The sequence below is a fragment of the Schistosoma mansoni genome (assembly GCF_000237925.1).
Source record: "Schistosoma mansoni, WGS project CABG00000000 data, supercontig 0166, strain Puerto Rico, whole genome shotgun sequence".
Classification (NCBI taxonomy): Eukaryota; Metazoa; Platyhelminthes; class Trematoda; order Strigeidida; family Schistosomatidae; genus Schistosoma; species Schistosoma mansoni.
The window spans coordinates 504,713-531,727 of record NW_017386054.1 but is presented as its reverse complement, the minus strand read 5'-3'; the positions used below and the strand labels follow the sequence as shown (position 1 = coordinate 531,727).

The window sequence follows — 27,015 nt, the reverse complement described above, 5'->3', positions numbered from 1 at the left end:
AGTGGAGTGATCAGTATTTTGGTAGTTTTTGTGACTTTGCATGTAAGAAGGTCTGTTACGCTCAAGCATACTACCCGTTGTGCGAGTTGTTGATGGCACACCCAATCGCCCGTTGATGGTAAGTTACATGATATTAGCGGGTAGAACCTATTCACTGTTGTTGGGATATCCACAGAACAGTTGGTCTGAATCTTACGTGTTTCCCTATTCGGTATTGTGGATTTTGTCTCCCCACTCTTTTTTGTCAGAGCTGAAGGGTTTCGTTGCCTCTGTGAGATGGACTTAGGTTCATTCGAGTCGTCTTGTAGAGTATCTTTTGGGGGACCAATTTTTAAATGAATATGTTTAGTTGGATGTGTTTTGTTACACGGCTCACATTTTGGTACTCAACTGAGCGAACAGCCGGGATCAGAGATGCCGTCACGCTTTTTAGTGACAGTTGGGGACCGTATCTTATCCAAAGGTTTCTGATCTGTAGACTCATCTAGATCTACGGATGGACCTGTCGTTTGTGGTATGACATCATGCTTGTTGTCCATGCGCTTTATATCATTCACTGTGTTGCATACTGTCTTCAGCTGGTTATTTACTATAACTCTAACATACTATTCTATCACTTCACGTCTTCTTACACGACGTTGACAGGGCGTTAGGTCAGGAGTGTCTTTTATGATCTTGTATGGAATTAATGAGCTAATACTTTTGCTCAAATCAATAAATTGTTTAGCATCGTTACAACAATTAAGCTTAAACAGTAGAGGGCAAGTCAATCTATCCGACTTTTTTCTAAGGCGGGTGACTTGGCAGTTGACTTTCAGCATATCGCATGCTTTAAGGCAGATGTCCCTTAACTTATTTGGGTGTGTGCGATCAGGGAGATTGTATACAACCGCATAGTGGGAAGACATCACTCTTTTCGTCACTTCTTCAGCCACAAACTCTAAAATACACTCAGCTTTTGTGAGTTGTTCGAGATTTTTATCAGTATTAATACCCCATATGTGTGTGAGGGGTGCTAGTTGGTTAAGTCGAGTGTTAATTTCGGCTAGAGAGTTTTGTAACTGACGAATGTCAGTACTATATCGATCAGTATTTTCTTGAAAGTGAGATAAACTGTCAGACTCCTAGGTTTTTGGTATTTTGGATTTAGGCCTTAGTAAAGCATGCTGCCTGGTAGACTGTGTTGACTTTTCGATGCACGTGGGTATTTCGCCTTTTATGTCAACTAGTCTTACCGTTGGTATACTGCGTGAAGAGATAGAGGGGTTGTTACATGGAGAATCAAGTAGAGTTAGTGATACTTGTGGATGGGTAGCATAGGGTTCAAAAGATAAAGGTTTATCATTGTCAGGTACTGAGTCATTAGTCTTAGGGGTTACAAACTTTGACCATTTAGTAGGCTTGAAAGTTGGTGAAATTTCTCTTTTACTAGAGTTACTTGACATAATTTGAAGCTGGGTGGGTAAAGAGCTTGTCTAACTGAAATATATAGGAGTATATAGTTATTATTACGTATTAACCGGGTTAATACTAGGATCAGAGACTATGAGTATATATCGTATGCCAGATAAAAGGTGTTCAGTTATAACGTAAGGAAGTACTGATCAGTGAAATCTCTATCAACTTGGCAAGTGTTGGTCAAAATTATTTTCCTACGGTAAAGTGTGATCGATGTACGAGATAGGATAATAATCTAAGGATAATACAGCCTACAAAAGAAGTCGATTATTAATCATGGCTTTCTGCTCCTTACCATCACTTTCAGATTTCGAATTCCTCTAATCGTTAAGACGACATTATTTCTGTCCTTTTATTTTTCTTATTCCAAATAGACAGATAACTCACTAATCTTATGGATGATGATCAATTAAGGCAGATCAAAAGAAGCTCAAATGTCCTAAATTCTTGTGAGTTGCTCAAGTTTTATTTTTCTAACCCTAAAAATTTTACAATCTACTCTTTCATATCCTCTGGTTTGCTATTAGTCCTTATCATCTCTTAACCATATATAATCTGACATGTCTCATAACTTTTACCATTAGTTATCTTCATAGCAGTACGATATATTAAATGGATGTCTAACCCATAATACAAATGCTTTTACCATCTGATTTGCTTGTAACATGGAGCTTGTAGAGACAGTGTATCTCAACTATGTTCCTTGATTCAAGCAATATTCATACTGACCACAAACGTAAGAGAGCCTAATATCAGAAAGGAGGGGGGGTGGCGGTACTGGCCAGCAAACCTGATGGTTGGGAGATAACTTTAATCCACCCGTGTCTGTAGGGCAGAACATGTTAAATTACGGCTCCTTATGTCAAGTGGGTTGTCACGAACCAACGGCATGGATGCGAACTTATGCAAAATACCTCTTTAAATCGTGTTTAGAACGCTGAATTGGTTCCACTTCCTACGGAGTAATCCCATTACAAGCAAACTAGACAATTCGCTAAAGACAAAGCCCACTCCATACCCTATAAAATCTAAAAACAAAAAGAGGGTTCAAATAGCTTCGAAAAAAGGGAGACAACCATTTGTATCAGAATACTGTTTTTAGCACTTTATTTTATAAATACACATAATTCCATACTTTTTTCTGAACTACCTTCATTTATACAGTTCCTTATCCACTCATACCTTGTTCACACTTATTTTCCTTTAACACATTAGTATGCTCTTGCTTAATATGTACTTCAGTAACAGATAAATAGACTAAATGGTTATACCCTAACTATCCCTCCATGAATATTGTGTGCTTTGCTTTTCGTCCTTCCTTTTTCTTACACCTTTTTCAGCTCCCTGGAGATACTCCACCGAAAACAGATATGGCATAGGTGACTTCGTCCTACACCGTTATTAAAGCCTCAGATATTCCGGAGGGATATAAGGTTGAAACCTCTGAAAGCCCCCAACTTCGCATGTATCTATTCTCGACCATCAGCTGTATGTTACAACGCTACCTTCATTAAGTGCACCGATTGTGATATTGACATGTTTCTTACGAAATCCATTTACATTCATATCTTATAAAATATCAAGTAATTTTCAACATTGAAAATTGTAACTTCTGTAACAATTTGATCTTGCCTGTAAACCAGCATGCCTCATGTAACAAACTGTTATTTGAGAATAAATTATTATTATAGTTATATCAGATACTGCTTGAGAGCACTGTGTTTCAGTGATATGTATGAAAGAAGGCTTGGCTGGTAAAGCTGAGGTTCTCAAGGCTGAAATTTTGTTCAGAAATGAACGTGCATTGATAAGTAATAGGTTTAAAAAGAGTATGGGGTGTAAAAAAAACCGAGAGCTTCCCTATGAACCTTATGTATTTTAGGATTGCCTGGACTATGGATTGATATGTTTGACTGATTCTGTGGCGTGAACAAACTGTAGTGCTAGTGAGACCAAGGGATTTCTGAAGGTCAAAATATCATTGGTTTGATGAAGTGGACTAATTTGCTGAAATTGACTTGATGGACAGTTAGGAAAGTCACCTGCTTGTTGAGGTTGGTTTGATGGTGCATAACTTAGTATTCCATCTTGCCTATCTGGAGAGTGATGAGAAAGGTTACGTCTTGTGGATTTACCATTAAAAACTTTTGGAGGTGAACGTGGGACACGTTGGTTCTCTGCAGTCCGTCTAATATATATATAGATTAAATCTAATCACTCAATAGTTAAACAATAAGAATATATATAGAATAATCGTCCCATTAATCGGGTCGTCCTGTAATTTCCCCGTACTTATGTCTTCGCTAGGATATAACAATGATAGTCGTCAAAATCTAATGACATAGCTTATTCTTTCTTTGAAACAAATGCTTCACTTTCCTATATGGTTTTTCAACACGGGTATTGGTGCTATTACATGTAAGTAGATCACTAAAATAAGTAGTTCTGTAGGTCTCCGACATTTATGCTTACTTCACCAGTTCCACTGGACGGAACCTAGCTGAAGGCTGTCGGTCAAGAATCCGCAGCAGATCACAATTGTGTACTCCGTGCTGCATATCCTTTGCAACAACTAGTTGGGTTGGATAATATGCTTCTCGATCATCTCCCAAATATATTTCCGAACTTCTTCATTCCTGACTTCTAGGTTGACTACCCTTGAAATTATAAATTTTAATGGGCGTTACGAAGAACAGCATCGTAAAGTATTGAATATCCGTGACATGTTTATACCGACGTAAGCATGTCAATGCTGAATGCTGCATACCGACTGTTTTTCTGTTTATTAAATATCTATCTTTATTATTTTAATCATACTTATGTTTAGAAAATACGTATTGAATCTCGCAATCGATTCTTCGCGAACCATGTGACATATTTATTGCTTCCTACATATAGATCGGGATATTTCACACATCGCTCGACAAACATGAAAAGCATGTAACATGATCTTTGAGCTGTGGTATGGTATGCTTCTTTAATGGCGGACTTTAGAGATCTGGTATTTTTGAATCAGGTTAGAAATAAAGAACAATGTGATTTACGACAAACAAATATTAGAAAGTAATACTTAGGAGTATTTTAATTCACTTCTACGATTTCTACCTTGGTAGAATTTTCTAGTTTCTCTATAGATTCTCAAAAAAGATATACTTGTAAAAAATTCACAGATTATATTCAAAAAACTTAATGTATACACGGAACAGAATAATCTTTTTTTCATGTCATAGAAACACTTTCCAGCACATTTTAAATATAATCAGGAAATAAAGCATTAAATAAAAAATGCGAAAATTCTGCCTAACAGCATTATATATATATATGCTTTTTTGCTCTCGTAAATTATATGAAGCATAATAAGACACCAGTAACTGTTGCCGTCTTCAGTGTAGTCAACTTTGTAAATAAGGACGACAGGCACTTCTGTTTTGTAGGGAGCTCATTATGTCCCTTTATTTTATTGAGTTTATTAAATTTTCATACGCTCAAGAACTAAAATAATACTCTATTTATTTAAATTGAAAAGTCTATACCTATTAGGATTAATTAAAACTGTTGACAATATAATTATTAATGATAAAACAAAATGAATAAGTAAAACAAAAAAGGTACAAACAACAATATGAAATAAAATAGAGAAGGAAAGACCAAAAAAAAAATAAAGAAGAATGAGAAAATGGCAAAGAAGGAGAACATTGGCAATCAGGATAAAAGTGAAAATGTAAACAAAAAAATTATCTATTTATATTATTAAAACTCATGGACTGGCATTACGTAAGTGACAGCGCCGTGTGTGAGATTTATGAGATGTATAACTATATATATATATATATATATATTTAATAGGTCTAAAGAAAATTACGAATTTGAACTTACGAATTTGAACTTTACAGTTTTATGAAAAGTTGAAATACGAATATAATTTTATGTGATAAACGCAACAGTAAAAATATATGCGCATATTATATATATATATATAGTCGGTCATAAAAGATGAGATCATAGGTAGGGATGAATGAATTATGACTCTATTCTGATGATTTAATATATCCTCTTCCAATTAGATTGTTGATTTTACTATGTCATGGTATACGTATAGCTCGCTGTAAATAACTTGCAATATTGCTCATATATTTTAACTAACTGTATTATGTATGATACAACTATAAAATAGAAAGAGGTAAAAAAACAACAAGAAAAATAATCATTGATTAGATTGAAATCATACACTATGAAGGCATTATTAAATATTCCTTTAAAAATAAAGTTGTAGTAAGAATAATAATATTGACCGATTTTACACGTAAACACAGAAAACTGTCTTGGGTCCTGCGTTAAAAGTGAAAAAAGTTAAATAAGACAAACTGTAAAACAAGATTTACTACGTGAATATCAGAACGTCTGCCCATAGTTGAATGTGGTCAATATCTTTTTAACATTTATGTGATAAACTGCTGATGTACATGTTGAAACAATGATCTTATGGCTTGACTTTGAAGTAGTATCCTTCTTCGTCTTCCAAAATTTTTTAAAATAGAGTTCTCTGTGATACTACGAACTAAATAGTGCGACAGAAGATAGGTTGTATTGATTACATATCAATTATTTATGGTAGAGTCTATTATAAATTGTTACAGCACGGAACATTTAGAAAAATGAAAATTACAGTGTTTTGATCTCATTTTCATCGACAATTTCTAACTATATACAGAATTTGTAAAAGTTCTAGATCAGCGTCAACATATGGTTTTTACATTTTTGTGGCCCATCGATCGAACTCCGCGTAATTGTAGTCAAAATATACACCCCAGATACCCTCGTACATAATTATTGACTTCATTCGCGTTAGAGAATAACGAAATAAAATAAGTCAAATACGATAATGAACTTTGAATACACATATGTCGTACACTTTTTGATCCAGACAGACATTCAGAATGAAAAGCGAAGCGGAGAAGGCGAAAGGTTTAACTTGATTGGATCAAGTGTGACTTAATATTTATAGTCAGCTAGAATAACCAATGTGGGATCGACAAAGACACTAGACACAACACAGTAAATGAGGACCTGTTAACCGATGAAGTAAAAACATAAGGCCAAAGAATAAGCGGTGAAAAAAAGTCAGGTACAGTACATGTATTAAATGTAAAAACATTCGTATTGTATATAATCAACTACATCAAGCATTAGTAGAGCGTCATTATGTATAAGTTATTGATTAATGTAGCTATTTTTTTTAGAAAAAAATATTAACCTAGTTGTGAAGCCAAGCCTTTACCAGTGAGTCATCCCGAATCGATGTTTTTCATTATTGTAACCATATTCAGGACGTAAAAAACCTTGTCAACACGAAAAGACAGGAGTTTTAACAAAACAACGACTTTGCTGATTTACTGCAGATATATTTTCTAGGAAGCTTTTACACTGTTGGTTTTTGGTCTCAGTTATTTATAATTCCTTTATAAAATCAGAACAGATACAATTAATGTTTTCAGTAAGATGAACTGTAATCAAATTTAAACGCGATATATTTCACAATATGATGAAATACAGAAGGCAACAACCTATAGCCAATTCAAAACAAGAGTTCATCAGAATCTAATTGTCATACGAAGTGTGATATATTTAAATGAGAATGAATTAATCGAAATCTGTAAACTATTTCAGTTTTCAGTAGAATCATATTGAGAACCTCTGATGCTTACGTTTAAACCAAACAAAAAATGGCTACATTAGACTTTAAATGATCAGTTTTTAATAATTGAAGTTAAACGATGTAATGATCTTTAAAGATTACACTACATTTATATGAATTGGCATCATTTCATTCGAACTACTGACCAGAAGTAAGTAGTTAAGAGTCAAGTATTATAAAATACTGTTTTAATTACTAAGACATGTTGATTTATGGAAGAAATCATATTACACTAAATGAAGCATCTCAGTAGCACAGTGATACTGTGTTGATAAGAATTTTCGGAAGGCAAAATGAAGAAAACAGATTGATCATTGAGCGAGACAAAGCAACGACATGAAGGGTTTGTTTAGATTAGCTGCAAGTTGACCAAAATGTTAGTTATTTGTCATGTGAAGTAATTGTAAGAACAACCATTATCTTATTTAGTTTTCCTTTCTTTCTTCTGTTTTCTGTGATTCAAGATTATGTGATCTTTAATTATTGAAAATTCCAGCGTTTGTAATTGCGGAAAAGCAGTCTACTCCATAGAAAAACTCACAGTCGATGAGACCTCCTTGATTTTATACACAAAACATTTTTAAAATAGTTCATATATATATATATATATAAAGAGGATTACTAAGGGTGACAACCAGATGTGTAGGTCACGCGACAACAAATGCAGGAGACGACCAGTGGAGCAGCAGTAGGTCTCAACATACACAAATGGAAAAGATTTTCCGATACAATACAGCATGCACCAATGAAATCACATTTGACAGAGAAGCTCTGGAGGATGTGAAAACCTATACATATCTGGGCAGCATCATTGATGAACACGGTGGATCTGATGAAGATGTGAAGACGCAGATAGGCAAAGCAAGAGCAGCATATTTACAATTGAAGAACATCTGGAACTCAAAACAGTTGTCAACCAACACCAAGATCAAAATTTTCAATACAAATGTCAATACAGTTCTACTGTATGGGGTTGAGACGTGGAGAACTACGAAAGTCATCATCCAGAAGATACAGGTGTTTATTAGCAGTTGTCTACGCAAGATACTTCGGATCCATTGGCCAGACACTATCAGCAACAAACTACTTTGGGACAGAACAAACCAGATTCCATCCTCCAGAGGAAGAAATGAGGAAAAAGAACTGGAAATGGATAGGACACACATTGAGGAAATCACCCAACTGCGTCACAAGGAAAGTCCTCACATGGAATCCTGAAGGCCAAAGGAGAAGAACACATTACGCCGAGAAATGGAGACAGACATGAGAAGAATGAACAAAAGTTGGATAGAACTAGAAAGGAAGGCCCAGGACAGAGTGGGTTGGAGAATGCTGGTCGTCGACCTATGCTCCATTAGGGATAACAGGCGTAAGTAAGTGAGTAAGTAAATGTATAGGTGTAAGATGAATGCAGAATTCTATGGACCCCTGAAATGTTTCTGAACACGAGGTTATATTGACAAGAACTCGAAGAAGAATAGGAACAACACAGACTACAGCTTGGTGCGCAGAAAATGATAGAGACACAAGAGACAATAAAATGAATTAAGGAGAAATAGATTAAACGAAAAAACAGCTAAATAAAATAGTATGATGAAATTTTCAACATTCATTGTAAAACAATTAGTTAAAATCGATATTTCGACGTAATAGATTTGCAGAAGTAATATTTCATTCCTAATAGTGGTTATTAGCCGATGTTTGTCGTAATCAGGACTAATGTATTAGTGACCATCATTTAAATGACATCAGATGTCTTCTTTTATACAACGTTTACTCTATAAACAAACATATGCTACTTTGAAATAAGTATTTACATCTATTTCATTTTGTAAACAATAAGTTCCGATTATACTACTGTTATTTGAGAAAAAAAATCCTAAACGCACCCTTAAAATATCGCAATTTACATTAACCTGAATAGCTCTATGGATAATGAAGGGAATAATCAAATGAAAACAATAATTTCTACAAATATTCTTTAAAAAAACATAACCCTACATTAGTATGCTTTAAATAGATACGATTTTGTATAAGTAAAAGAGAATTGCATTACTAACTTGAACAATAATATGTCCAGATGATAGTTGGCTGATTTATGATGACGGCGCATCACCGCCCCCACCCCCACTCGTGAAATCTGTCGATCCAATCGAACTAGTTTGTTGTTGAGGATGATGATGAAATGATGAGAGAATAGGCGGCGAAAGGTCGTATGATGCTTTAGTAGTGTTATTATTATTATTGTTACCACTACTACTACTACCAGTATAACTATTACTATGGTGGTGATTACTGTTATTGATCATAAGGAAATTAGGACTATCCCTCTTGGAAATTGATCGAACCACAACACCAGGATAATGATGATGATTACTACTACTATTACCACCGATTGAACAATCAGCATAATCTTCACTTCGATATTTTGTTAAGCCAAGTGTGAAGCTCCGACTCATTTGTTGTTGTTGTTGTTGTTCATGAGAACTGTTTACTCCTGGTAATTGTGACGTTGCTGAAGATGTTGATGATTGTATTGAAGTTGTTGTACTGTTAATATTACCATTGCTAGGATTATTATAATTATCACTATTAATAGTACATGTTGGACGTAATGAATAAGACATCAATGTAGGAATATATGATTGATGTGATAATAATGCACAGTCATTAGTACTATTATTAACAGGTGAATTTTCAATAGGACGTGATTTCAGTGAATCTCGGACGCAGATTGAAGATTTTGAGCGAGCATGAGAAATCTGATGATCCGATGATGGTGTTAGATTGATAAATCGTATTGGTATAGCCAGATTACTGCTTGGACTTGATGGTACACTTGGTGATAGAGCTAAATAGTGTTTTTTTTCAAATCAAGAAAAAAACATTCAAGAAGAAATTTCATTTAGTTGTTAAACAGGCGTTGTTTTAATAATTATTTTTTGGCATAATTGTTAATTGATTGAAGTTAGACATGTAAACCATTAGATGCCAAACCAGTGGTCTAGAGGTTAAGCGCACCCCATGCGACTTGAAAGTACTGTGTTTAATACCTGATGAAGTCATGGATATTCAATGTTGAACAGTTGCGTACTAGGAAGAAATAGCCGTTCTGTGCCTTCATGTTTTCAATGATTGTCAAAGACCGATGCGTGACGTAAGCTATGAAACTTTATATAATCATTAGGCTTGAATGACTACTATGCGTTTCAATAGTCTAATATCATTGAAGAAAACAAGTGGAATTATCTCCATTCTTGGAAGTACTTTCCTACTGCCACTAATTCATGCAGTAAGAAGATTTTCTGAAGACATGGTATTTCTTACCCGTTGAATTCACATGTTGAAGACGCGAGTTTAAAAAGTGAAAGAGGAAACCGAGAGGTCTGTGTTGATATATAGAATGTTATAAGTGATAATATTGCTCTGAGAATGATAACACCAATAATAAAAGCTTGGAACTTACATTGTAGAGGACCACATCCATGCACAGGAATACAACGTTCTATTGGTGACGATGGCAATGTCGTAGACGGCATTGACACATTTGATAACTCTTGATTAAAAGGTTTACGAGTTGTTATGTTCGGTGTTGAAGACAAAGATTTCAATGTTTTCATAGTTAATAATAAATACTCCATCCATTGTTCTTTATCTTGTACTGTGCTTGCACGTAATAAACAAACACCAACTGCTTTAGCACATTGTGGTAGAGGGTAATCATTGTTTCCTAGATGACATGCGTGTAATTTAATCTGTACACGGTATGATTAGATGATAAGAGATATTAATGAATTGAAATTAGCTTACAGAAAAGGGAAAGAAGAGATTTAATAATTTGAAAATTCCCACGAGTCCCTATACACTAACTGTAATCATATGCTCACTAGTGCATAGCTTTAAAATGCAACTCTTGGAGTTTTAGTAAGGATCTGTAACTAGCGGAGTTCAGCCATACCGAGTGTGAGACAATTATCAACTGTATGTAATGGAAAATGGTCGCGCAGTATCGTGAATTGATTGAAGTTAAGCACTGATACCTCTGAATCCCACCTTAGCGGTCTAGAGGTTAGGCGTTCATGAGGAACACCGGAGGTCCTGGGTTCGATCCCTGGATAGTTATTGTGTGTGTTTTTTTTCAAGTTGAATAATTATACATATAAAAAACATGGACAATAGTTTTGATCTATTGGGCATAATAATAGTGTATAAATACAACTCGTTATCCAAAAAACAAAAAAATATTTTCCAAATAAATGTGAAAGGTATGCATAGAAAAGTTGAACACGCACACGCAGATATGAGAATTGACCGAACAGCGAGATACAGAATAACTACATGGATATTATTGTAACAGATTGTAAGCCATATATATATATACTATGATTTCAAGCACACTGAGAACAAACAAGCTTTCATTTATTTAACTGTGGTAGCTTTCTCAGATATACGTAGTTTGTATATTTTAGTAGGCTATGACGTGTCACATGAAACAAATAGCTGATACCAAAATTAATGGAAATTCGAAATCCCATCAGATATTTTAAATTAATTGCCTAGAACCCTGAAAATACCATCCATTCGGTGAAACTGATCTATGCTGATGGTCTAAAGCGACTCAAGGAATGAATAAGCAATCAAATGTCAGGTAATTAGAATGTAGCTGTTGTAAAGGAATGGAATATTACGAATGTGATAAAACTACAAAGGGGCCTAATCTTTATATCTCAACCCCAAAACTAACTTAAACAGTTAGAATGGAGGTTGTGTAAACGATCTATAACCTTGGTCTTGTAAACAAATGCCATTTCGAAAAGACTTCTTTGAGTAGCAAGTACTACACGATGAAACAACCTTGTTCAAGACTTCACAACCTTTTTGCACGTTGCCCCACAATTATGTATTATGCTACTTTTTGGTAGTTCAAGGTTCTGTAAGTAGTTAACGGTGATATATCACCATAATCCAAATAAGTAAAAGTATGAAATCTAGTTAAAATAGGGTTTTAAAAATTATACTAAAATTCAATAATCGCTTTATTTATATTCCGATGGATAGTTTCTATTAGTATTAAGGGCATCGATATAGTTTAATTCTACTGTTCATATTCTAATCAGTATATAGTTACCATTTTGAGATGGTGGAGAAGATTTGTAGCTCAGGTGGGTGATTTTGATATAGGTTTGTTCTCTGAGCTGGATGGTTTGGTCGTGGAGCTTTCATCGTCCTTCTGAACGACATCATCAGCACAAACTTCGGGTAGAGAACAAACCTACATCAAAATAGTTACCATTTGTAGAAAGGCTTCCAAAAATAATGTATTATTAAAGGGAATGAAATTTTTTAATTTCTAAAAGCTAATAAGAGATGACAGATTTTTGATTTTCTTACAAACATTGACATGGAATTTGCTGTCTTTAAAAACAATATTGAAATTATTAATTTATTCGAACTGATGCTTTAGTTCATGAATTCAGTCAGTTAGCCGGTGGTTCTGTCTTTTGACTGCTAACTTGGAAAATGATATATCACTTTCATCAACTTGTTGTCCGTTCTACTTCCACAGTCATTCCAGTAATTAAATAGGTTGCTTCAAGAAATTAACTTTAATTAATAGTGTTAACAATGTGGAAGTATTAAACTCTAACCTGGCAATCTGTACACTGATAAGACACAGGAGGATGAAAAACACCGGAGCATGAATTTTGACAAAGATCACATGTTGCATATGATCTAAAGAGAATACGTTGTAGGACATGTCCTTTAGCGTAAATTGTACTTGACTCTACTCCATGAGCTGATTCACTAGATGGTGAATTTATTTGTTGCTCAATAGTAGAATTTTCAATCTGATTCAAGCGTTTATTGGACGTATTCGACACGGAGTGTGGGTGAGAACTAGACAGAGAGTCAGTTCGTACAACACGGCGTGAATTTGAAGGATGAGGACTGGAGGTAGAAAAGAGAGCAGATGATCCGAAACTTGATTTACGCGGCTGAAATGCAGAATCACCTAAAATATTAGCGAATAAAAACCATTTTTATAGATAGGAAGAACTATAATACTGTTCATGTAATAGCAGTATTAACAAAATTTTGAATACTGTCTAGGAGAAATTAATTGTAGAAAAAGGTTATTGTATCATGGATATCAAACTATATAGATGGATTCGTAAAATCCATATAAAAGAATATAGTATTGTATGTTGAATGCTGAAAAACTATAGAATATAGTTCAAAAATCTCTAATTCATTTATTGAAAATAAAATCTGCATGTAAACAAATAGATATAGGGTAACAATAATTTTAACAAAACAACAACAGCGGGTACTAAATACGTGTACATTTATAAGCTATTTAGCTGTATTTACAGCACGGGGGCTAGTGATCTGTTAAACTGTTAAGACCTAGAAACGGGGAGTAGGGTTTGAATAAGTAATTCGATGTGCCGTGGTTCTATATACAGCTCAGTATTAAAATGTAACTGTGCCATAAATTACCCTTATTTTGTGACGATAGTAACATGAATTCGGACACAACTCGATAAACATGGACTTACTGATATAAAATATATGTAGCGTAATTAATTTTCTAATACTGATTATCTTTATCATGGACGACAAACAAGATCAGGTACATCTTTGTGCGAAACCGTGACTGGTAGAGTAAACCGAGTTCCCGGTAGGAAAATTACTCATTCATGTGTTTGGATGAGGATTATACTATGAAACAGATTAGGTAACTTTGGAACTGTGATTCATGGGATTTCAACTCACATCCATCTTAAGGCCTGAAGGTCCTAGGCTCAATCAGTGATAGGATTACAGGTGCACACTGTTGAGCAGTTCCAAACTAAGATGAGACAACAATTCATTTATTTGTTTGTTTCACTGACGTCGATTTGTGACGAAAATTACAGTTAAAATCTCAAAAACCCTATTTGACTACCAAAAAAGAAACTGCGAAGAATTTAAATGGCATTTATTAAGCGAAAACAAAAAAGAACATTTAAATCTTGCATGGTGGTAAAATAGTCATTCAAAGTAGACTGAAGCAATCGTTATTCAACGCAAGATTCCATGTTGTTCCGTTTAATAACATCACTGTTTCTATCTATGATTCTACCAATTTAACTTATTATCTACAAATAATTACATGAAGTATTATCAATTATTGGATATTTTTTGATGGATATAAGAGAGTATTTCATGTGTAATAGGTATAGTAAAATGTTTTAACTATGATAACAACGAAAAATGATTAGAAGCAGGTTGTATTAGTACACCAGAACAATACGTACATATACATATTGATAGATGACAAATATTTTAATATTTATGTCATACTGAACAAGTTACTTCAAAGAATTGATTATCACAATACTGACTATTCGTCTTTGCTAAAATCTTGATTTCATTTTTTTAAAAAGATATGAAATGAATGATTCATCAAAATATTATACAAAATGTCAAAAATTACAATGTTAAGTTATAAAGAGAATCCTAGTTGGTTTAGTCAACAAAATGTTAACATGTAGCTCTTCGTTTTACATATAAAACAGAATACTTTTTTTTGAGTATATTTAATTAGTCGGTGAACAGTTGGATATGTCACAGAAAAGCATCTAATATTTTGTTACTTAGTTGAAATAGTGGTAAGAAAATATGGGTGTTGTGTAAGTTTGGTCAGCAATATTCAAATCTGGCTTCAACTAATTATGTGTTGACCCCAAATGCCCTGTTACGACCGAGAGTGGGGAGAGTCCACTCTTCCTCTCCAAATGCTCTCACATGGCCACGCGTACCCAGCCTCTATCAGGGAAGTCCTACTCACTGACCTCTCGTGGCGGGGTGTTGTTTACGAAATTGAGAGGACGAAAAGCGAATGTCCGGCGCTTTAACCGGGTTGGTGGACACGGCGAGTCCATCTAGGAGAGTTGGAAAACCCTGATTCCAAAACAATGGTGCACATGGGCTCCAGTATCCTGAAGGAGAAAATGGCGTATGAACCAATTGTCGGTCACCGGCTACCATGGGACTGCATCTCCTCACGATGCTCCACTACCTTGTGGATCAGAACTTTAGGCTAAAGGTTCAGGGTGTGCCCCCCTAAGAAAACCACCTGCTTCAGTTTGGGCACCTGGGCAGTATCACAGCCCTCACACAAATCAAGTGAGATTTGTGTGACGCATATCTGGTGCCTCTTTGTACCAATATTTATGTGTTTAAATAAATAAATAATAATTATGTGTTACTTATATGTTGGATGATTTTATGAGAACGTTTTAGTATCTCATAAGTAAATTTCATTACGATTTGATAGCTAATTATTAAATATGTAATTATAATTAATTAGCTTGTAAATATATAAGATTGAATTTGCTAGCTATAATTTAAAACGGTAAATTTATTCTTTTCTATACGGATAGAATAAAAGAAGTCGGCATTGTAAGTTTTTCTCTTTGACCACATCGATCGATATTTCTTCAAGTGCGAACAATATAATACTAGCCTTCAGTACTGCTCATATTGTGTAAGCGAAGTAGCAATCCAACTGAGTTGTCTACCATAGTAGTACAATGAGTGAGTAGAATGTTTCTGACCAATATTTCAAGCTTACTAAAACTCTTCGACAATGTTTACCCAGTGGTAATTCTTGTTTCTTTTAAGATTCAGAGTAGAGACATTCATATCTATATACATGTATAAGATACGATATGTATGAATGAGTTACTACCCAGAAAATCAACCAATTAGAAGAGTACTGAGCAAACAGTAGAGGAAAGGTATGGAATAGTACTATTTTTAAGATTTAGATGGAGTACGTGCATCTATGCTATAGCAATAGTTTCTAAGCTAAATTACCAGTGTTTACGTTGTAAAGCTTTGTCAAAAAACTTAACAGTCGTGTCTTTTATGCATCTTACCTTGAGTGTCCTGACTAGATCATTCTATAACATCAGAAATGGTGTGAAAGCATTAATAATTGAATATCTGCGACTACAGACATTTATTTTCATTTTATAGCCAACTTATGGTCAGTATACTTGAACTTTATTAAAGATAAATTTGCTTTATCGGTAAAACAAATGATATTAGTTGGGAAGTACAAAAACGTTTTTTGATATCTACTACAAAAAATCTTTAGCCAAATTACCCTCTAAAACTGATGGGATCCATATTGCAAATCTCATACTTATCCATCATAACATCATTATAAGGGGTACGTACGTAAAACGGAAAAGTAATTCAACTAACTTAATTCTATATTAAATAATCGATTTTTTGATTTCAATATTCTTTACTTATACCGAACTAACATTAATGTGACAACAACACTTTTATCAAAAGAATTATTTTGATACGATATACCTGCACGGATAAGTTGTGCGTGTAAATAGATTATAATGGAATTTGATGATAAATAAATAAACAAACGACTAGATTTTAATAGACGGAAACACAATTTGTATAGATACAAATACAAATGGATACACATGAAAACGATATCCACAGTGGAGTTCTACGTTTAAATTTAAATGTAATGCAATACTACTATTATTACATTATCATTTCAATAACTGTCGATAAGGAATCGAGAGATTTAAGGTTAAAATGATGTTGATTTTTTTCTATATTAGTTAAACAAAGCACTTTCGTTTGAAGAAAGGATAACACTTTAACTGTATCTTTTTAAAGAAAAGGAAATCTTTTGAAAAAAACATTTGCTACTACGCTGAAAAAATTTGGACATTTTGTTTGCGTAACTTGCTTCAATCAGTACTCAAACATAAAGAATCATGTCATACGTATGTATCTCACAAACTATCCACATACCTAAATAAGCATAGAACTCAAAAGTTATGGACTGAAACTTATTTCATCATGAAGTACATAATCCAGTTCAGTTAACTATAAATATCATAACATAAAGTAATTATGCGAAACTGAATCTTTAGTGTGGTGATGGTTGATAATTCTCAAACTAAAATGACACTAATACTTTATAATCGATTTCATTTCATGAAGATGATGAATAAATGAACCAAGAAAAAAAAGAAGTGAATTTAAACAAATGACTTTTTGAAAAGTATAAGATTATGTTTAGACTGTTGAATGAGAACAGTATTGTGCAATAAAATGAAAGAAGAAATCTTAATAATGAGAAACAAAATCCTGAATTCTATTTGCTTTCTTTTTTACACTGCCCTATTCGCTTTAAAATATAAGTTTATTGAGTTAGAGATAGTAGTGGTGATTTTGATGGAGTTTTGTTCTCTGAGCTGGATGGTTTGGTCGTGGGGCTTTCATCATCCTTCTGAACGACATCATCAGCACAAACTTCTACCCGAAACCATCCAGCTCAGAGAACAAACTCCATCAAAATCACCCACCTGAGCTACAAATCTTCCCCACCATAGTAGTGGTGAAACCATCCAAATAAGAAGTGAAATGTTCTTCATCAGTAATATTGATAGCGTTTATAAAAGAATTTCAATATGAAGTTAGTTTTCATTAATCACAATGAAAATTAACTTGAAAAATAGAATGGTTCACAAATCTCCTACAGAAATAGTAGTTTTATGTTCATTAGTGGCTAACTTGAAAATAAGTCTCAAAGCTTTAATAAGATGCCATAAGTGGGTGAAATTCAACTAGACTGGAGGTATTTGGACAGAACCACTGATGATAGGTCTATATAGCAAATTGAATGAAGTTCGAAATGTGTGAACAGCTTGATTTTCAAAGCGATCGTTTAAACATATTGTGTTTACCGCTGGACCTGAATACCTCTGAGTCAAAAATGGGTGGAGCACGAACGGATTATCCAAGAGTCTGAAACCAGAATGGTAAACATCTGTTCGGTGTTTTAAGGTGGTCGGATAGCTCTGCGGACGGGTGTTAGTCCATGACGAAGAATAAAATTTATGTAGAATAGATAAACTGGTTAGCATTAGAATCCGGGGCGTTTTTATTCTACTTAGGACTCGTCAGCTGGATGATCTTGCATCCCAGAGTTGAAATCTACTCCAAGATTCGAATTCCAGTAGCTATCCAGAAGCTATTGCGATAATCATCTAACAATTGAGTTCAGAGAGTCGTCCGCTTGTGTAACAGGTATATATTTCACTTCAATTTGAAATGCTTTGGATAGCCCCGTTGTCGACGAAACGCTCATCCAGGACTCCGCTGCTAGCCATATTCCATTCATTCTATATAAACTTATCACATAATGCGTATATCGAGGCGATCCGCAAAGGATGCACATACACAAACTAAGACTGATCAAATTTTAATAGAAATATTAACAGACGGATAATTAGAACCACTGTGAATCGAACTAACCCTAAAATATCAATATACTCACACAAAAGGAGGAAAAACAGATACAAAGAAAGTAATTGATTTACCTGAAGGACTTGTATTTGATATTTTCCCAACATTACTAACTACATTACCACTTGAAGATTGTTTCATACCTCCAGTGTATATGTTATTGTTATTACTAGCATTATTTTTATTAGTAATACTAGTACTATTACTCAAGTATTGACGATCATAGATAATTTGAAAAACTCGAGGTAAATCTTCAACACGTTCATGGCATACATCACATGAATTCACCGAACGTACATGATATAATGAATTCAATGGCATTTCTAAACGTACACTTAAATTATTTATATTTGAACTGATTGTAGATGCAACAAAATTCGATACAACTAAATATTTATTTTGTAATTCATGTACACGTTTGCATAAATCACTTGGTATATCCCATAACATTAAATGAGTCCGTGATAGCTTTAAAAAGAAAACAATGAAATAGAGACAAAAAGAAGAAATTACATGGAAAAATACTAACAACTTAATATACATGTGAAAATAATAAAGTAGAATATATTGATGTGAATATTGTTTTTGGCATTACAATCTATTAATTAGTTTCAATGGTAATGATAATTGTTCAATGTTAATTTAACTTATTAAGTACAATTTAAGTCAAACTACTAATAAATACTTACTGATTGACCAGTTGCAATCCTAAATATCAATGGTAAGATTCAAACACACAATACTAGGTGAATTTAAACTTCACACTATTGCACAAGCAAGTGGATATCAGGACTCAGAAGCCGAGTGGATAACGTTATGGCGTTTGAAGCGAAAGCTACTGGGTTCGAGTCCCACAATGAACATCAACTCTGAGATGCAGGTACATCTAGCTGACGAGTCCCAAATAGGACGAAACGCGCGTCCTGGATTCCACTACTAGCCACTATCCATCTTTGCTCACAATGCTTGTGAATTAACGCTATATCAAGGCAATACGCACAGTATGCACATATGCCAGTTGGAGACTGACCAGTTGCAGTCCTAAACACCAACGGGAGGATTCAAACAAACAATACTAAGTGAACTTACTGTCTAATTGTTTAAATTAAAAAGGAATTTGAAAAGTATAATTAAATATTTATTATTTATTAGTTATTTTGATATTAACTATGAATTAGTTAAAAGCATAGCATCAATATAACTCGTTAAATTTCTAGATGAAATAAATAATAAAAAGAAGTCGCTTCTATCAATTAATTTAAATCAACATATAAAGAATTTATAAATGAATAACTTATATTATAACAACTATCCTACAATTAATTTTGCTTACGGTTAGTTTTTGTCAAGTCCTTCAGTTAACTTAAATAACAGACAATGTTATTCGAACACTAACAATTTGTCTATTTCTTGGTACTATTACGATCACTATAATGCCTTTATAAACATGTATGCTTGGATCTTATTAATTGCCTTCGCTTGGCTTCGCCTCGATTTGATTTGACTATAACTTCACCTCTGTATTCGCTCGCTCACACAAATTAGGATCTCTGCTAATATTCGTTCAATGTGCTTGTAACTTTGTTATCTGCACTATCCAGTATTAAATTGTAGTCGCTGCTTCTTGTTGCCTTCTGAACTCATACACCGTTGGGATTTATATAATAACGGTTATGAAGGTGATTAACTCCGCTTGGAGCCCCTCTGGAGTTACTGCCGGTCCCAAGTTCGGATAAAGGAAGAGGATTGGGCATAGGATTAGTGACCCCATCTCGTAAAAAACCAACTCGCTTAAAAATAATTCGAGCTATTTACTCAAGGTGATTGATTAACGAAGCGAAGCGAGGCCATTTGTTTTGTTGTGCTTATTTTTTTTAAATAGTCTCAGACGCATACTTTGAACTATACTACTTTAGTAGTAATTTACCAATAGACTAGAAGTAAATGTACTAACGGTAGTAATCTATTTACCTTGATTTATTTAAGCTAACAAAAATATTTATTCGTGCAATTAGTTTTTTTTAGAAATGGAGAAGAGTATAATTTAAAAATGACAAATATAAACAAAAATAATTGAGAATATGTATGAAGACATGCTCTCAACTACAGAACCATTCTGAAATAGTAAATTCAAGTAGCTAATAAGGGTTGTATGTTTAGATTAAGCAAGTAGAAACAGATGACAACTACATGGTTTTCCTACAGTGAATACTTACGCTAACTTCCTATTTTGAGGTGTATGTGGGGTAGTCACTTTAAGTTTACCAATACCATGGTGGGGTACTCGTTGAGATGCCTGATCATTTGAAGCATGATATCAGACCTTAAAAAACAACTACTTGGGTCTGGTCATGTATCGTCTTTCTTCGAGTATTTTTCTATTTATCACTTTGACACTTTTTAGGGTCAAATTATAATAATTTCTTTAGTTGTGAGAAGACAGCATCACTCGAAATTCTGGTCGCCCGAAGAACGAATCACAGCTCAGAACAGTTAACATCATTTTGTTTTAAAACGCTGATTTTACTGCTTCTAGTTTTACCGCTTTCCAAAAGACTTGCCTGAAACGGGTGTTCTAACAAGTACAGATAGATCGAGTCTTCACGATGGATAAGCTCGTCTACCACGTTAAGGTGGTGCCTATGCTCATGAACTCTATTTTTACAACAAAAACAACGTGAAAAATTTGATAACCCCAATCAAGATAAAAATATAAACAAAGCATATCCTATTAAAACAAAAACAAACTGTATTCACCTGTGCAAAGCATGATTCCCAATGTAGTTTGTTTCGTTTCCCACGTTTTGGTCCAACCTCAAGGATACCATAGAATTTGAAATCGCTTACTAAATGATCATCAATAGTAGGCGATGTATAGGAGGATAACATTTCGGTAGAATTACGAGTGTTATTCAGTGAACATGTATTGTTAAGTGGTTTTAGATGACTACTGTTATTATTATTGGTAGTAGTACCATGATTATTGATAATAGGATACTTTACGCCAGATTCTTGTGAAACAGATGAGTGAGGCTAAAAATGAAGTAAATTTTATAAGTCATTTTATTGATGAACACGACAATCAGGAAAATAAAAGTTTTGAACAAGTATTAATTTCTTTCCAAAATTCTAAATAAACCATCTTTTACATCCGCTGCTCAATCCAATATGCAGGAATACCTAGTAACAGCATTTGTAACTTTTTATCATAACTGAAACGGTCTCATACTGAATCTTCTCTCTATATGAATTACTTTGTAAGTAAACTTTAGAGACTCTGGAATAGTTTGCCACAATCAGTCAATGAAATAAAATCACTTTTGTCTCTTCATCTCTTTTCCGAAACTTTCATAAAAATATTAACACCTGTGATTATATTTCATTTCACTAGTGATAATTGTTCCTACTGAGTATACTTATCAAACTCACCATCTTACAAATATTTTACACCTTCATTATCCGTGGTTGATCCAAACATCTATTTAAGTCAGTGAAATTTATTACTTGTTTACTGACTATCTGTAATGCCAAATAATCATATTCATACACCAACAGCACTTTCTAATCTATCTACTGAGAGGAATCATGGTTCCAAACTGCTCGCAAAAACAATTGATGAACCGCATAATTTCAAACAATTTGACCTCATATCTCTGTATCAACCTGACCATGCATGTAAACTGCTACGTATTTAGTAATAATGTCCAGAATATAATAATTTAACTTATTTCGTAAACCTGGATAAATACGCGTGTATACAACAATAACAGTCGAATCCAATACGATAAAACCGCAAAATTAAAATATAAAAAAATGGGAAATAGAAGACATTCAGCAAATATTTCAATCATAATTTATCTATTGAATTTAACGCAGCAAAGGTTCCACAAAAATGATACCAATAGGTTGAAATTCCCAAAAATTTTCAATAACTTAACGTTTATCTTTTGAAAGAGGTGGGAAATGTTTTACTTATAATCTCTAAATGTATATGAATCAGTTAAAAAATATGAGTTAATTATCGTGACGTTCATCATCTTTGGATTTTTCCACTTATTGTCTCTTAAATACATAGTTCTTAATATTTCTAGAACAGTGACAACCAAGGACAGTTTATATTACTCATTAAACCAGTCAAAAGTGACCACAAAAATGAGTATCATATGCTAGTTTAATTAAATCTCTCACAGACGAAGCATAATTCGACAGATACCAGTAAATCTCTCGTATTTTTTCTAGTATTTTTCTCAACCATCGGTTGAAAAATGCCCATGAAACTTTCTATTATTACTTTAAACAGATGGAATGATTGAGAGTGGGATTCGAATAGAAAGAGAGTTTAGTACATTGGTCATTACTTAGATTTAGATACAAATTAACACAGTCCGCAATTTGTCATCGTTATGCATTATCAATTTAACTATGCGATTTTTAATTTGAATATCTGTTCAATCATATTTATTATATTTAGCTCTTCTTTTTAATAGAATACTGAAAAGAAAAAGAAACAGAAGAAACGAACTAATTGAGAAATGTAACAAAAATACCCTGCTTACTGTTGGTGGTACAGTAGAAGTAGAACGTGTTGCACCGAATGATTTACTTAATGTAAGATCACAATCAACATTATTACCGTTATTTATATTTGTAATGATATTATTATCGTTGTTTGTTATACTAGAAGGGATATCAGAAGTGAGAACAGATTTATTCAATGGTGTATTATTACGATGACAATATTGATTTGATTGCTGATGAGATGGAGGGTTCTGATGATTATGATGACGCGATAATCCAATTGATTCATTATTATCTATACCTTGTTGTGATAGTGAATTTGTAATTGAAATAGTATGCAACTGTTCTCTAAGCGAAGCCAATTCTAATTCCATTGACATTGTATGCAATTCATTTGAATGTAATTTCTTTTCATACTAAGAAAAAACATGTACAAAAACAACAAAAAAATTATGTAAACGTAAGACAAAGAGAGAATGCAATATCAACGTAAAAATAGAACAATTAATTGTCTAGTTCTATCTCAGAATAAAAATACTCATTTATCACCATGTTAAATAATTATAAACATGAGGTAATTGATGAAAATATATAAGTTAACTTTGACTATTAAATAAGCCCCCAAATGCCCTGGTATGGCCGAAAGTGGGGAGAGTCCGCTCTCCTTCTCCAAATGCTCTCACATGGCCACGCGTACCCAGCCTCTGACAAGGAAGTCCTACTCACTGCCTTCTCATGGCATTACTGTTGTTTACGAAATTGAGAGGACGAAAAGCGAATGTCCGGCGCTTTAACCGGGTTGGTGGACACGGCGAGTCCATCTAGGAGAGTTGGAAAACCCTGATTCCAAAACAATGGTGCACATGGGCCCCAGTATCCTGAAGGAACGAATGGCGTATGCACCAATTGTTGGTCACCGGCTACCATGGGACCGCATCTTCTTATGCTTCTCCACTGCCTTGTGGATCAGACCTTTAGGTCGAAGGCTTCGGGTGTGGCCCCCTAAGAAAACCACCTGCTTCAGTTTGGGCACCTGGGCAGTATCACAGCCCTCACACAAATCTCATTTGATTTGTGCGGCGCATATGTATCTGGTGCTTCCTTGTACCAATATTTATGTGTATAAATAAAATAATTAAATAAAAATACTATTAAATAAGGATTGTTTTTTGTTTATACTGAACTTTAAATAATACCGATTACATGAAGGCTATTGATACTAACCAGCTATTTAGACTGAAGTAGACAAAATAGAATTTAAATTTCCAATTTTTCAGTTTAAAAAAAAGAATGTTTTGACACACGATTCCACACCAGTATAAGATGAAAAGATCAACATGAAGAACCAAAGTAATAGTAGAAGTATAAACGGTGATAAAAAGATCAGACATGGAAAAGATTCAAGAAGTAAGAATAGATTCATGGAACAATAAAAAATAGAAAATAATTTTGAAACTAAAAATCTAAAGAAGGACAAAGAGTGAATGAATGAATTTTAGATATTGTGATCCATCCTGAGACATGCAACCCTACTTATCATTTCAATCTAACTTCAAAGTTAATAGACTGACTTTTATAAAAAGAAATAAATGGAATTTATAGAAAAGAAAGTTACTTATTACATGTATCTGTTCTAGTTACAAAGTTTATATAATAACATATACGTTTAATCTAGCCTAAAGAGGACGATAACAATTATCAAATCGTGTTAATATATGTAGTTGGGTTTTTTTAAAATTTTACTTTGACCTCCTTCACTAACTATCCTCAAAGTTAAAGCACGAATATTCAAATATTGGAATGAAAAAGCCTTTAAGATGCCCTTATACAGATATTGTTAATTTATAAACAACTCAGGATTGGTATTTATGCAACACTTCATTTTCAATCTATATCAATTTGAGAGGATAAAAGTGTTGTTTACATAAATAGGCTGAGGTATAAACACATACATATTTTTATTGACATGAAGTCAATATATATATATATATATATATATATATATATATGCATATATCATATACATAAATACATATATATCAGCTGGTTTCTCTTGTCAAAAGATATTTCATATTAATTAAAATGTACTGAAATACAGTTTTGTGTCATCAATGTAAACATATACATATGAAAACTTTTTATCTACAGAAATCAGATAAGTGACGTACATACTTGAGAATGGAAGAAAAAGAAATAACAGACATTGTTGTAACAGTAATTAACATTCAATTTAGTCTATAAACAAGTAAATAAAAATGATAAAAAACGGGATTTCCTACTAGTATTTCAACTTTTTACTTTATAAACAAACTATCTATGGACAGCTTGATTAATTATAACGATTCAATATAACAAGTAGTAAAGATATTTGCTTTACTAAAAAATACTGAAACAAAATTTTCGGTGAACAAATAAAAAGCCAAATGGGGAATTGTGGAGATTGCAGTATTTTCGAAGTTGAATTAACGAGTCGATATAAGCTAAACCAGTATTGAAAACCTGGAGGCACTGGACGGCCGTTCCATCTTAGCTTGAGGAATCCTCGGCAGTTTAGGATGCATCCATGACACCGCATGCGGCACTAGAGCCCAGAACCTTTGATCTTGGGTGCAAACGCTTAACCTCTAGATCACTGAACCGGCACCTAACGGTGTTAATGTCCAAATTCCATCGATTCGTGATCTTGTGCAACCCTTCATTCATTGTCTGAAGTTGATAACTGTCAACACCCAACACGGAGTGGACTCCAAGAGTCACGGCTTCCCACTATAACTCCAAGAAATTCATCTTGAAGCTAGTCACTAGTAAGCATATGATCATTATCAGAATGCGGATTTGTGGAGATTGTAGTAATTTTAACAGTTCAGTTTATGAGGAGTCCCATACTAGAACGAGATGGTTATCCAGTGCTTCTGGGTTTTCAATGGTGGTCTCTCTCAGATGGACACATGAATTCAACTATTAAAGTAATAAGCAGTTGAAAACTTAACAGTAATAAAACCAATTAAAATTTTTACGCGAAAATGGATGATGGCTAGCAGTGAAACTCAGGACGCGAGTTTCGTTCTATATAGGACTCATCAGCTGGACTTAAGTTTGGTTATTATAGATATTGTTTTTAGAAAATAAAAATAACTAAACGAAACTAAGGAAAAGTAAATTTGATGGCATGTCAAAAACATAAATAAATAAACAAGTTTAGGGAAAGGATTGAAATATTGGGAAAGATACTTTAATTTTTAAAAGTAAATCAACATTATACACAGTACGAAATAAGATATATGTAGATGATGCACGTTCCCTTCCGATTCCACTAATTCCTCATTAGATAGCTGTGAATATCTGGTGAGATTAAAATCTAGAACAATTTTTGAAAGACACACTTTTGAACTACATATCTAAGATAATACAAACAAACGTTATTATTTCTATTTTCGGAATATTCATTCTTTCAAATGAATGAATAACGTTTCGATAAGTAATTAATGTTTTAGATTGGACTTCGGTTTCCTAACAGAAAATTTTGATTCAAGGTTTGTATCTATTGACAAATCTTTTGAGAAAAAAAAACGGATTCATTTCATTTTCTATACAATAAATCTCCAACATACAAATTACTTATTAGAATGGGTTTTGTGGAGATTTTAGTATTTTCATAGTTGAAAGCGTGAGTCAATTGAAGCTAGACTACCATGGAAAACCTGGAAGCACTGGACGGCCGTTTCGTCCCATTATAGGACTCCTCAGCAGTGCGCATCCACGATCCAGGAGTTCTAGTGAGAAGCAGTGACCAGTGGAGTTCAAACCACGTCTGTTGTGAGATAGGAACTTACTGAAGACAATTGGTTAACGGTTGCTCAACTTGGTGGATCAGTTGAAGTTAGACATTAACACTGTTGGATGCCGGCTCAGTGGTCTATCGGTTAAGGGCTCTGGCTCGAGACTGGTGGGTCCTGGGTTCGAATCTCGCGAGTGCGGGATCGTGGATGCGCACTGCTGAGGAGTCC

The 27,015-nt window shown here is 33.8% G+C and overlaps 1 protein-coding gene across 1 annotated transcript in view; it reads right to left on the bottom strand.

Moving 5' to 3' along the window:
• The window catches only part of Smp_151140 (serine/threonine kinase), a gene marked incomplete at both ends in the record, with an annotated part of 104,597 nt that overhangs the window by 21,636 nt on the left and 55,946 nt on the right, over nt 1-27,015 (bottom strand). The window contains 6 exons of the mRNA XM_018797464.1: nt 9,649-10,004; nt 10,620-10,908; nt 12,802-13,166; nt 18,565-18,958; nt 21,248-21,523; nt 23,047-23,424. Coding sequence (XP_018646797.1) covers nt 9,649-10,004; nt 10,620-10,908; nt 12,802-13,166; nt 18,565-18,958; nt 21,248-21,523; nt 23,047-23,424 — 2,058 coding nt within the window. The remainder of the gene's footprint in view (nt 1-9,648; nt 10,005-10,619; nt 10,909-12,801; nt 13,167-18,564; nt 18,959-21,247; nt 21,524-23,046; nt 23,425-27,015) is intronic.